Source organism: Ochotona princeps, chromosome 11 (assembly GCF_030435755.1).
Source record: "Ochotona princeps isolate mOchPri1 chromosome 11, mOchPri1.hap1, whole genome shotgun sequence".
Classification (NCBI taxonomy): domain Eukaryota; kingdom Metazoa; phylum Chordata; class Mammalia; order Lagomorpha; family Ochotonidae; genus Ochotona; species Ochotona princeps.
This window is the reverse complement of record NC_080842.1, coordinates 40,821,641-40,836,051: the sequence shown is the minus strand read 5'-3', so window position 1 is coordinate 40,836,051 and position 14,411 is coordinate 40,821,641. Positions and strand designations below refer to the sequence as shown.

Genomic DNA, 14,411 nt, shown 5'->3' with positions numbered 1-14,411 from the left:
ATGCTGCTCGACTGTGGGATAATGTGTTTTACAACTACAGATAACTAAACAAATCACCACAACCATCTTGTTTATTTTTCCAAATTCCCTAACATAATTTGGTAGCAAAAATTTTTGCTTTAACATACAGATTTCACTGCCAGTAAGAATGAGCATCCTTACTAATCATTGTATATCCTTTCCTATAAGGTATTATTTTTTGCCCCTTTTTCTTTTGTGCTATTCATCTTACTTATGTATAAAAAAAAAGCTGTCAATCCAAGACTGCCAATTATTTTTTCTAGTTGGTCATTTATTTTTATGGTATGCTTTGTGATTTTTTAATGTAGCAAAATCCATCATTCTTTATGTTCAAAGGTTTGCATACTATTAAGAATATTTTTACAGTTTTCATGTTGTTTCAGCCCTTTACACCTTTTTTATGGTGTATAAGGCAAATATTCTTTTCCTCAAATAAGCCAGTGTGTTACATAATTTTTTATATTCATGGCTTAATATGGTCTACAAACTATGGCCTGTTGCTTATTTGTGTGAATAACATTATAACTGTGGTTATATAAGATATTATCCTTATTCTTAGAGGAGACCAATGCTGTACAAAAATTTAAAATTTATTCATTTATTTTATAAAGTAAATGCAAACAAATATTATGTCTAAGAACTGGAGGGTAAACAGGTGTTTATTGCATAGTCTTTCAACTTTTCTATATCTAAACATCTCAAAATAGAAATTGAGAGAGAGAATATACTCCAAAAATCCATTGTATAGATGCTTATGTGGTCTATTCTGTTTTGAGTAAAAATGGAAAAATCTTATCCCAGATACACACACACATACACACATATATTCTCTGTAACACTCTTGTTTCCACCTCAGAGAGAGTGTTACTGTTAGGCAATACTCCAACCACTGATTTAGTCTGTGAGCAAAGGTTTTAAGGCTGCAGTATCACAAAAGACAGTTCTATCTTAAATTTACACTTACAGACAGGCTGTTACCAGCTTGTATAATGTGTCAATTGAGACAGTCTGTCTTATGATTTCAGAATTTACTATATATAATTCCTTGTTAAAAGTTTCTTGCCCTAAATCTTCCCTATTCTTGGCAACTGCAGAACAAATGTTTTCATCATCTTCTCTTTCCTTAAGTTCTCCTTCAACCTTCTGCTGCCTCTGCTACCTCTGGGAGTCAACAGGGCTACATCTTCATGTCCAAAGATATATTTATTACCCAGATCATTAGAATTAGAAACAGAAAATCACTAACAGAGTACAGCATAAACTTAAGTAAAAATATTAAATTTACATGATTAATTAAAACAAGTTTGTAAAAAAAAAGGATATGGAGTATTGATCATTTATTTACAGTTCAGCAAAAGAAAGAGCAAAAGAAAATCAGCCACATTCATGACCTTTCTTTCAATCCATGACTCAGAAATGTGTAATTTGGAGCGAAGAGGTGCTTTTAGAGGAAGCTGGGAATATGACTAGATAGTATCACAAATAAAGTACATTACCATAATCAGGAGTTAGGTTTTACAGTCAAAAGAGATTTTTTGCAGAAAGGAACACCGGGAAAGAATGCAATAACCTTACTGAATTTAACAGTACATTTAATAAAGTATTAATAACATTTGTTTCATTTCAGAAGCAATAAAGAAAAGAAATGATATTTACCAGGGTTTGTCTTCTCCAGCTGATACCATCGGTAAAACGCTCTTTTCTTCTGTTCACTCAGGTCTGATCCCTGTTGCAGCAGCCAATGAGAGATCCGGCTCTGACTGATACCTACACAAAAGACAAAAAGCTTTTGTGGTGAGGAAGCATGGAAACTGCACCGAAGTTAATGATGGAACTGTCAGTTCTAGGTTACTGAGTACTCTGTATCTTCTATCTGTCTCTGTAAGAAAGTTGTAACTTGAACAGATCCCTTAAATTAGGTTAAATAAATCCCTGTGCTGGATAGGATATATGAGAAATTATCTAGTAGAGATCAAAGCATGCATTAACCAAGGCTTCACAGTGATCTCTCAAACACCAGAAGCACCTTCATAAATGAAGTAAATGGATATATCTGAGCAATAGTTAATAGTCCTGCTATTACCACTGTATTCCACTCCACTCCATTTCAGCACACATCGACTTTTTAACAGATTCTGAGAAACAAACAAAAAAAATCAAGCTAGCAGATTTTGCTACTCACTACTGATACCAATAAAAAGATTTAGGGCTAAAAATGGGGATATTATGAGTGTATGTGTCAGAGCTGGGCCTCCTCAGTGGACAGAATATCCAGGTGCACATGGAGGATATGGCAGTACACTGGAGTCTGCAGAGGACACCTGGTACCATAACAGAGGACAGAACAAATGGATCAACTACACCAACCAAGTGTTGGCAGTGAGTATCTGGGCAAATGGAGACTCTAAATGGTCCATGTCAACCAGTAGATTCTGGAGCGATTTCATAGTAATTGGATTACAGTAATCTGTAATCTGCAGTAATTCAGATCTGCTGAACTATCAAAACCTCTTGAGCAGGACCCTTGAAGCATGTCCAACATTGGGGACCCTGGGGTGGTGTCAGGTGACTGTCCTCCATCCCAGGGTACAGAAGAGTTTGGGGGCTGGGTGTGGCTTCTCCCATTATCTCCCTCCTTCCCCCAGAGCTAGGAAGGAAAAAAAGTGAATGTGGAAATAAAGCTCTTACCCACTTTCTTGTAGCCCTTCACCCTTATCACCCTAAGGAACTATGTAAAAATCATCAAAATAAATCAATAAATAAATCTTAAAAAAAATAAAGTGGAGACATTGTTGGAGTACTGTCTTTAATAAGGTTTGTGGATTATTTATTAATTCTTTAGGTATTTTTAGATCTACTGCCATTTGTATAGAGAAGTAAGAATTGGCAGACTTTAGAGCTATGCTGCAATATGATCTCTTAAGAAATCAACTAAAGATGTTTTTCCAATGCATACATTTTGCAAGAATTCTGAATGTAAAGCTATCATTTCCTGCTAAGAAGCTCTTCACAATGATTACTTAGAACTGCGATGCATCTCCATCTGAAATCAGAAAAGCATGTCTAAAATTTACCAGGATGAAAATCATGTTCATCTGGTCATTATAGGTATTCTAGAAAAAATTAATAATTCAATATGTAATTGGCAAAAACAAGGATAATAAGAAAAATAAACTATCTTACTAAGTCCACAATGTACTTTCCAAAAGATCATTCAGCTATTATAGAGGATTCCCACCATGTAGGCCCTCCCAAGAAATTATTTACAATGACTGAATATCATCTGTGCTAACACTTATTTAAATTATAATGCTCAATGGAAAGAGTGGCTATCATGAAGTAATCATATCCTCAACAAGTCACGAGGCCTAGCAATCCCATTTAAGTCACTAAAGACAAGCCTCTCAAGTTTCACACATTTAGAAACCCGAGGAAGGGGAAAGAGTATGAAAGGAAAGACTGAAGGAAGGCTCCCTGCCTGGAAGCATCTCTCACTTTCAAAGGGCAAAATTCAGTTAGTTTTCCAAAACCTAAAGTGACTGTAGTTCTCAAGTGTTTCACACAGTAGTTTTCCAGTGGACTAGGAGCCATGCGCTGCATGTGCTGGCAACTAGCAATGCACGATTGTTCTAAAGAGAATGCCCATTATTCATGAAAATTAAATGGCCTGCATTTAGCAATACTTGCACCAAAAGTCTAGTTTCAGACATTATAATTTTTTTTTTGCCACTTCATGAAGAAAACAATTACTTATCGTTAAACCCAAATCGACTTTCCTGTTTACAAATAAAACTATTTTACATGAGTTCTTCATATTGGGACCATACTACTAGGAACAGGGAATTTCTACAAAATCTGTTAATATATCAGTTCTGTTAGAGTTTTAGAAAGATTTACTTATCTATTTATATGAAAGGTGGACTGAGAAAGAGACAAAGAAATATCTTCCATTTGCTGTTTCACTGCCCAAATGGTTGCCAGTGCAGAGGATGGGACAAGTCAAAGCCAGGAGCTGGCCTGCAATATGGATGCCAGCTTTGGAGACAGCAACTCAACCTGCTAAACCAGCCCCAGTTTTGACAGTATGTTCCAACACTAAATCTTCCCCACACAGATCACATATGCCACAGAGCCCACCAGCATTAGAGCTGACCAGGTACAATTATGCCATAGTGGAGGGAGAAGATAAAAGCCCACCAAAAAAAAAAACAAAAAACAAGAACATTAATTAAATCATAGTATATATACATAATAAAGACAGGCATTTAACATTAATTCTAAAAAAAATTAGCTTCAGAAAAAGCCAGACAACTATCTAAAATTCATCTATATCAACTTGTTGACAAGGGCAAGTATATATAAAATGCTCCTTCTGCAGATGGAAGGTAAAATGGCAGGGTCACTTTAGGAAACAGTTGGACAGTATCCACTAATACTGAACATGTATATACACTACGAAGTAGTGATTTTTATGTTTGGCTTTCTACCCTTAAAATATTGTATACTAAATGGATTTAAAAATAGACATTGTAATTAAATAAACAGTCGTCTGAAGAAGTTAATTGCTACTTTTCCTTTTCATTTCTACTTTCTTAAAAAATTTTTTTAGAATAAACTTATTTTATTTAGATGATCCAGTTCCTTAACATTGTTTTAAGGTAGCAATATATATAGGAAACAAAATAACAAATCAGCTGAAGAAAACATCACTTTCCACAAGCTTTAGCTTCTCAAAACTTCTTTACTGGCCAGAAGACAATTTCCACATAACCTTAATGCACTGATAGACTAAGCTAACACCTGTCTTTCCAATAAGAAAGTAATCACACAGTAATCAAAAGAAGAAAATCCTTTTTGCCAGTTTTACTATTCAGCTCCTCCTTCCAGTTCTTCAAATATCAAGCTCCCTTCCACTAGAGGGCTCTCCACCATAATCCATTCCTGACTAGGTCTCTAAAACTACAAATAGAACCACCTCCTGGAGAGTGTGCCACTATCATTCAGTTGGCTTTAGGAGCTGCTGTGTTAGCTCCTTACATATTAGAAGCCCCCAGAGTCCCATCTTTACTCGTCTTTTCTAACTCTATACATTCCTCAGTCATTTCATTTATCAACGACCATGATTTAAAATGTCAACTAATGTCAAAGACTTTGAGGATACTAGCCTGTTCCTTCAAAACATTTGCTAGGTAGCTTCGATGAATTTCTCAAAGGTCCACAAACTAATTCAATATCTTAATCTCCCAAAGGTCCACAAATTAATTCAATATCTTCACCCATGTATCTGCTCTCCTTCCTTGTTCGTGTCTCTCACCTCTATTTTACTCTTTCCCTGATTCTCATAATCACTGAAGTCATGTTCTCTTCCCCAAATCCTCCTCATTCCCTGGCCTCAATGCTCACTTATTATAGCTATAATCTCAACCTGTTTTACCTGAACAACTCTGTAACCTTGATGAAAAGAATATTCCATCTAAAAGTAAAAAAAAATCCTCAATATTATATTATATATAATTATATAAAGTCATATTTAAAATTTTAAAGTTAGAACAAATGACTATATTCTCTATAAATGTTCCTCTATTTCTACCCTCTTAATTCATATCCTAGCTATATTCTGTTTATTGGGTAGCAATACACCAACACTTTCCACCATGAATTTAAATACACATAAGCACGTATCTCAATGAAGGCACTTCAAAAGCTCATGGAAAACTGACATAAAATATCAGCTTACTTGGGGGCAAATTTTTTGTAAAAATCCATATGCAAAGCGAGTCATTAGAAAGCTCATGGCAATGTTAATTGTGCATGAATTCTAAACATTTTTTGCACCAAAGTAAAATTATCTTTTAAGTACACTTTCACACATTTTTTGAAACACACTTATGGGGACAGGAAGGTAAGATTTCATTATTTCAACATACATTTGAGATTGCACATAATTAATAACCTACTTTTCTCACATTAATCTTGAATTTTTTCATGTACTGCATAACAAATCTTCCTCGGTCTAGTTGTTACATGCAGTCTATACCATAATTTATTAAAATAACCTATTCTTGAACTACAGCTGCCTTGAACTACAGCTGCCTCTTGAACTACAGAATATATCTGATGGGTGAATTCACAGGCATAGAATGCTCAACTTACAGTGTATGAGCAGTATTTAACTTTTTAATAGATAAAACTGAATAATTCCCTATTTCTCAATTTTATATTCTAACCAGCAGTCATGAGACTGCGTATCTACATCTCACCATTACTGAATATCATCAAAGTTTTTAGTTTTTTTTCCTGAAAATATATTATTACCTTAAAAATTCTAAGCAATTCAGAGGAAAGGAAAAATAAAAGTAAAAAATGCACGAACTCAAATTCTCACCATTTTAGAAACAATGACAACCATGCCAAGCACATATATAAAGAGTAAGCAAAATTACTAATATTAGATAATTTTAAAGATAGATTTTTAAAATATAAAAATATTAAATTCAGTTTTATCTCAACATAAGAAAATGTTTTTTTAAAACTAAGATTAAAAATTAAAGATCCTGAGAAATAGTAACTGCTAAATAATATTTTTAAGAGTCCATTAAAGCACATGAAATGAGTAATATTAAAACACTGTAAAATTAGAATATAATATCATTGTTATTACTTAACTTCTTGGCAGTATTTCACAGTTCCTGGCTAAACACCTGGGTAAACTGGCAGACTGTAGCAGACAACCTCCAATAAGCCCCCTGAGGATGCCCCAGGTCTTTCCACTTTGGTGTAATCTCCAAAACTTCATCAAGGCTATCTGTTCACCCAACAGATGTAGCAGAAACGATAGTAGATCACTTCTGAGTATACATTATAAAAGACAATAACAGCACACATAGTTCATTAAAAGGGAAGCCAGCTGTCAAGTACTGAGAAAATTTAAGCAACTCCATGGGGGTAGAGGAAAGAGAGAAATATCTATGAGGCTAAGAACTGAGCCATTCTGCTAACATACAACTCAATCATCTTGGAAAAAGAATCCTCTAATCTCATTTAAGCTGCCACATGACTGCAACCTCATGAGGCACCCTAAACCAGAAAACTTATTTAAGCTGCTCCTGGATTTCTGACACACAAAAAAATTGAATGAGACACTAATGATTAGGCTTCAAGATGCTATGTTCTCAGATAGTTTTTATGTGGCAATAGGTAATTAAAACATATATTCTATTTTCTCATGTAGACCCTAGCCTTTATACCTAGCTCCTGATTCTTAGAATATATATAAGATTTATTTATTCGCCTGAAAGGCAGAGATGGGGGTAGAGAGGTAAAAAGAGGGGAAGAAAGAGAAGAAGGGAACAACAGAGATATCTTTATTTTATTTTTATTTCAAAGGCAGAGTTGATTCCCCAGGATGGCTGCAATGGCCAGCCAGAAGCTGAAGCTGGAAGCCAGGAACTTCCTCCAGTCTCCCACATGTGTCCAGGGTCGAAGCACTTGGGCCATGATCTCTCCTGCTTCCCAGACCATTAGTGGGGAATGGATTGCAAGTAGATTAGCTGGGACTGGAACAAACACCCAGTGGAATGTCAACACAGCAGGTGGAGGCTTTATGTGCTAGGCCTGGGCACCAGCCCCACTAGTTCACTCCCCAAATGGCCACAACAATCAGGGCTGGGCCCAGCCAAAGCCAGGAGCTCCCATGTGGGTGCAGGGGCCCAAGTACTTGGACCATCTTCCACTGTCTTTCCAAACATAATTAGAATGGAGCTGGATAAGAAGTGGAGCCACTGGGACTCAAACCAATGCCCATATGGAATGGCAGGGACCCTGAGGTGGCTTAACGTGGAAAGTCACAACACTCAGAAGATATTCATCACTGGTATTCCAATTTGGATTCGGTTCCTGGAGATGTTTACTCACAGTTCTAGGTTTAAATGCATTCAAGATTCAAGTCTCTCATTTTTCTAATGCTAAGCTTTGTATTTCTGTTTTCATTTGAGGCATATCTGATGTATCATTTTCATATTTTATAAACAGTAAACTCTTATGGGTATAGTTCACGGAATTTTGATAGATGTGTATATAAGTACTGCTCAAATCAAAGTATAGATTATTTTTATGTTCCCTAAAAGCCGTTCTTATCTCCTTTCCAGTCAATACCTAGGTTTCATGTTTTCTAATTAACTCTCGGTGGGTAAATGTGATGTATTTACCATTTCTTGCACACATGTATGTTTGTTAATCATTTTTATGCCTGAGGACAATCCCTTTTGGTAAAAAATATAGGTCAGCTTTCCTTCAAAATCAGCTAAATTAGTGGCATACATAGGAATGGCAGAGAAAGCGTCTGCCTTTAGCATCAGCATCCCATACAAGTGCCAGTTTGAGTCATGGATACTCTATTTCCCATCCAGTCTTCTACTTACGGCCTGGGAAACAACAAAGATGGCCCAAGGTCTTGGGCCCTTGTATCCACACGGCAGACCTGGAAAGAAGCCTCAGCTCCAGGTTCTGGACTGGGCCCACTCTGGCTATTGTGGCCATTTGGGGGGAGCAGACCAGCAGATGGAAAATCTCTCTATCTCCTTTTCTCTGTAACTCTGCCTTCCAAATAAATATAAAAGAATCTTTCTAAAAAAAATTCCTGTATAAAAGGAATGACAGTGAAAGAGGCACTATCATGAAAAGGCTGACAAAGATTATTAGAATCAACTTTTTCAGAACCCTGAAATTTGCAAATGATCCCAACTATTCAATAGCATGTTATCATGAAAAACATTAAATTAGTGAGATATGTGACTTTAACCTGACTTCCTGCCATGCCTTGAAAACCAACTTTTATAATCACAGTGAAAACTACACATTGTCTAGGAACCACTCAAGAAAAGCAAACAGCATTGAAATTCCTTAAAACAATACTTGGAGGGAACTACTGATTGTTAACCTGGGCAAGTTTGTTATAAATTAAGATGTTAATGGTAATCCCCAGGGCAAAGACTAAGAAAACAACAAATGAATAAACAAAAAAAATGACATGCATATAAATTGGCACACTGGAACATAATAGTTAACACAAAAGAGAACAAATCAAGGTCACTATTACGGCTTTGGAAGTTAAATTGACTCTTACAACACGAGCATCCTATGTTGGAGTACAGATTGGCATCCTGGCTGCTCTGTTTCTGATGCAGGTATCTATAGATATGTCTGAAAAAGCAGTGGAGGGTGGCCCAAGTGCTAGGTCCCCTGCCATGCATATGGGAAACTCAGATGCAGTTCCAGGCTCCTGGCTTTTTCAAGGCCCAGCCTGGCCATTGCAGCCAATATGGGAGTGAAGCATTAGATGGAAAATCTAACTCTCGCCTTTAAAAAATTAAAAAATTATTTTTAAAAAATGAAGGGAGCAATACCATACAGACACAATGCAAATCCAAGAAGGCACACAGGAACACAAAAGTGATGACCACTTTGAAAAACTGACAGTCGAAGAGTGAAAAGTTGTCAGAATTGAGGAAAGGCAAAGAGAAAATTAAAAGTAGATAGAGGGAAGTGACTCCTTACATACCAGGAATGTTCTAAAGACGAACAGCTGATCTCTCATCAGAAGTCAAAGGAGAAACTAAGACACTGCCAGATGAACTACGCTGGCAAGAATTTATTGGAAAAGATGGAATCTACTGGACATATTCAGGCTGAAATGATAGGACATTAAATAGTAACTCAAAAAAGACAGATGGTTAAGGTAACTACAGGGGTAAATATAAAAGACCCAATGTGGAAATTATTCCTTTCCCTTTTTCACTTAAAATGAAATAACGCAATGTATAAAATATATAATGTGTATAACACTAACAGTGGAATGTAGAGGAAATGAAGCAATAAAGGTACCATATCTTTCCGTAGTTCTACTGAAATTAAGCGGGCATTAAATTGGAGTAGACTGTTATATATTAAGATGTCAATGATAATCCCCAGAGCAACAATAAGAAATCGAATAAATAAATTAGAAAGCACTTAAATTTACACTGAAATATATATATATATATATATATATATATCATGCAAAAGAGAAATTAACTAAAGAATGAGCAAAACTGATGCAAAACATAGAGAAAACAAATGACAAAACAGCGTACGCAAATCCTACCTCATCGGAATTACATTAAATTTCATATTGATTATTTTGGAACAAAAATTTTGAAATCTACATGCAAGCTTTTCCTAATATATATTCTACAGGGACTTTTGGGAATTCTGCCTACATGTGGATTTTAAAAAAAATCTGTATATTAAGTAAACTTAAATTTCATTTTCCCTTAAACTTGTAAAATATCTTGGTAAAGAATGAACCAGTGTAAGACCACAATGGGAAGTGATAAAATCTACATTATTTTAACAGACAGAAAAGCAGCATTTCACAAAAGTAAATATGACTTCACAATATACAACACTCAAAAAATTAGGAACACAAGCCAACTTCTTTACCCTGATACAGGACATCCACGAAGAACTCACAGCTGACATCATACTTACAGGAGAAAGAAGTGAAAGCTTCATTACTCCTCAGACCAGAATTGAGACAGCAATGTTAACGCTTGTCACCTCTACCCAGCACTGTATTGGATTGTTCTGGCCATGGCAATAAGGCAATATAAAGAAATAAAAGGCACCCAAAATGGAAAGAAGTAAAATTACCTCAATTTGAAGATATCACAAACAAGTATATAAAAAAACTCAAAGGTATACAAACACACACACACACTCTCTTTCTCTCTCTCTTATCAGAGCTAACATGTGAGTTCAGCCAGGTTGCAGGACACATGATATTAGCCACAAGGGATGAATAATCCAAAAATGAAATTCAGAAAACCAATTCCAATTAATTTATTTTAAAAAAATTAATTATTTTACTATCCCATAGGCTCTGGGATTCCCAACTCCTCCCAACACCCACCCATCCTAACTAGTTTCCCCCATGCCATTACAACAGTATAGTCCTTCACAATCAGTCATCATTCCATCATTCTGGTATTTCAGTGTATCCTGACACTGTAGGAATGGACAATGGCAAGGATCTGTTAATAAGCTCTGTCCCACAAAGCTGACAGATATATCTGAGAACACCCGTTTTACTTACTCTTAGCCATACAGATATTTCAATATCTTGTAGGAGCAAATTTGTTCAAACTATTTACCTAGCCTCTTTAAGGAATCTTTTAACTATTCTTAAGCATTTTAAAAACAGAATAACTGTAAAATCCTCTTGTGAAGATCAATTAATCAGAAGCTGCTGTGACTGACAAGTGTCAATGAGCACAAAGAGGATTTAACCTAACCAGTACACACTACTGTGGACCCTATGATATGATGCACATTTTTATAATTGGTACTTTAAAAAAAATACAGGACTCATGAATGTACAAAATACAAAAGAAACAAAAATAAGTCATTTACCACTTAACACCTTACAACCCACCCGCTTGTTGCCTTATTTTTTTTATGGACAAATAGTACTTGACAATACAGATGAACCATAATACATCTAATAAGACATTTAAGTTAATTAATACCCTTCTAATAGACATTTAGGTTATTTACAGTCCTCTGCTATGATATAATATGGTTCAGTAAATTTTCCTACACAGTCATCGTTCTAGACAGAAGTACTTTTAACAGATAAATTCATAGAGGATAAATTATATAAACGATGTCCATGAATTTTAAAAAGATGTTTCTCAAACAAGATGTATGTGCAAACACGTGTGAATACAAATACATAGAAATTTTAAACTCATTCAGGCTTGTTAGCAAGGAGTCTTTGAGGGTTTTGTTTTGTTTTGTTTTGTTTGTTACTGCAATAGTCCAGTGGCTAAATCCTCACCTTGCATGCACCAGGAACCCATATGGGCACCAGTTCGTTTTCTGGCTGCTCCATTTCCCATCCAGCTCCCGGCTTGTGCCCTTGGGAAGCAGTAGAGGATGGCCCAAAGCCTGGGGACCCTACACCCATGTAACAGACTCCTGGCTCCAGATCGGTTCAGCACTGACCGTTGCAGCCACACAGGGAGTGAACCAGCAAATGGAAGATCTTTATCTCTGTATCTTCTCTCTGTATATATGCTTTTCCAATAAAAATATAAATCTTAAGAAAAAAAATGCTATTTACTTGAAAGGCAGAGGGACAGAGAGCGAGGAGAGAGAATTAGAGACAAAAAAGGAGACTGACAAATCGACTGTCTCCTAGTTCACTTCCCAAATGGCTGCAACTGCCAGGACTGCGCTAGGCAGAAGCCAGAGGCTGGGAACACCAATCTGGTCAGCTGCCTGTGTGGCAGGGCATCACCTATTGTAAGCATCAATTGTGGTGTTTAGCATGCCCTTAGCAGGAAGCTAAAACCAGAAGCAGAGCTAGGAGCTGAGTCTAGGAAATCTGATATAGGGAACAAATGTCTTAAGTGGTATCCCCTAATGCTATGCAAAATACCCACCCTAAGAATATGTACATGTTATAAAGAATAATAAAGTAACCATTAATAAATTTAAATATCTAGGTATTTACTGTAATATATCTAACTAGTTGGTGGATACTATGTGTAGGATAAAGGGAAAAATGACTTAAATGGTTACTTAATTGCTAAATGTCAATAGCTGGTTGAAAATTATCTAGATCAAAAAGAAAACAACAAAAAAAGAAAGTTATCTAAAAGATGATATTCTATTCATCTTTTAAAAGCAGTGAGGATATACTTTTTTAAAAAAGATTTAATCATTTTTATTGGAAAGGCAGATGTACAGAGAGGAGGAGAGACAGAGAGGAAGATCCTCTGACCGACGATTCACTCCCCAGGCAGCCGCAACGGCCAGTGCTGCGCTCACCCAAAGCCAGGAGCCGGGATTCTTCCAGGTCTCCCATGCAGGTGCAGGATCTCAAGGCTTTAATCCATCCTCCACTGCTTTCCCAGATCACAAGCAGAGAGCTGGATGGGAAATGGAACTGCTGGGATTAGAACTGGCGCCCATATGGGATCCCGGGGCGTTCAAGAAGAAGACCTGAACCATTACACTATCGTGCCGGGCCCGATGATACACATTTTAATGATATAGGATAACTTCCAATTTGAAAGGATTATGGACATAATTATTTTCTTATATAAGGGAACTTCAGAGAATTGTTGAAAACTGTATTAGAAGCTACTTTTGATGCAAAGGTATTTTGAAATACTGCATACTCATAAATTCATACAATATCTCTGAAGGGAAGATTAAAATTGTGTCTTCTGGGAAGAAAAAAAAAGATAAAAGTTTATATTTGCTGTATATCATTCTGAAGTTACACCTGAAGTTTGAAAACACATGAATACATTTCCTAACACAAACAGTTAATCTACTATAGCAATTCTGATTACTGTTAGTCTCAAGGTTAGTCTTGGTCCTAGCATTATAGAGTAGCAACTAAAGCCACTGCCAGCAACACTGGTATTCCATACTGATACTGGTTTAAGTCTTGTCTGCTCTACTTCCAATCTGCTTCCCTGCTAATGTGACTGGGAAAGCAGAAAAAGACAGCCCAAGTGCTTGGGCTCCTGCCCTCACATGAAAGATCTGGAAAGGGACTCCTGGCTCCTGCTTTGTGCCTGGCCCAGCTCTGGCCATTTTGGCCCTTTGGGGACTGAAGCAGCTGATGGGAGATTCTTTCTTTCTGTTTTTACTTACATGAAACTCAACCTTTCATGTAAATAAATCTCTAAACAAATCCCCCACAAAATTTAAAGGATTGTTTCAGAAAAATAAATTTAGGGAGAAATGCATGGAAAATTATTACTTGCTCAAAATAATGCAGCTGTAATGTTAATAAATAACAGAAAAAGTTCTGTGGGGTTTACTACATGCCATTTGAAAAGTCATTTATACTAAATGAATCTACTAAAGAATTTGTTCAGTAAGTATCAGTATTCTTGCTTTCTAGAAAAGGAAATCTGAGCTTAAGATGTTCAATAAGTTGCCCAAACTTATACACCTAATAAGGCATGAAAATCAGATTTTGTTCCCAGTCTACCTGCAAAGTCATGTATTATCACTGCACTATAATTCCTCTATAAATTGGATTGTGGTATTAAAAATGATGGCTTTGCTGCAAAATAAACAACAATCAGCTGCATGATCACAGACAAATGAATCTATTTTCTTCAACTCATCTGTAACTGTGGAGGTTAACACCTGCCTCTCAAATATATAAAGCACTTAGCACAGCATGTAGCACTTAGTAAGTGTTAAATAAATTACAGCTAAATATAAAACCTTCCAGAAAGGGAGATTTAATGGGGAAAGAATCTGGCCCAGAGAATAGGATGTTAGTTAGTTGAGACACCCTCATGCCACATTATAGAACCTGGGTT

At 36.2% G+C, this 14,411-nt stretch overlaps 1 protein-coding gene across 11 annotated transcripts in view; it reads right to left on the bottom strand.

Moving 5' to 3' along the window:
• Positions 1–14,411, bottom strand: part of HMBOX1 (homeobox containing 1) — a 164,446-nt gene that overhangs the window by 48,247 nt on the left and 101,788 nt on the right. For all 11 annotated transcript variants that reach the window (XM_058670083.1, XM_036496896.2, XM_004579096.4 and 8 more), the window contains one exon: positions 1,678–1,788. In XM_058670083.1, coding sequence (XP_058526066.1) covers positions 1,678–1,788 — 111 coding nt within the window. The remainder of the gene's footprint in view (positions 1–1,677; positions 1,789–14,411) is intronic.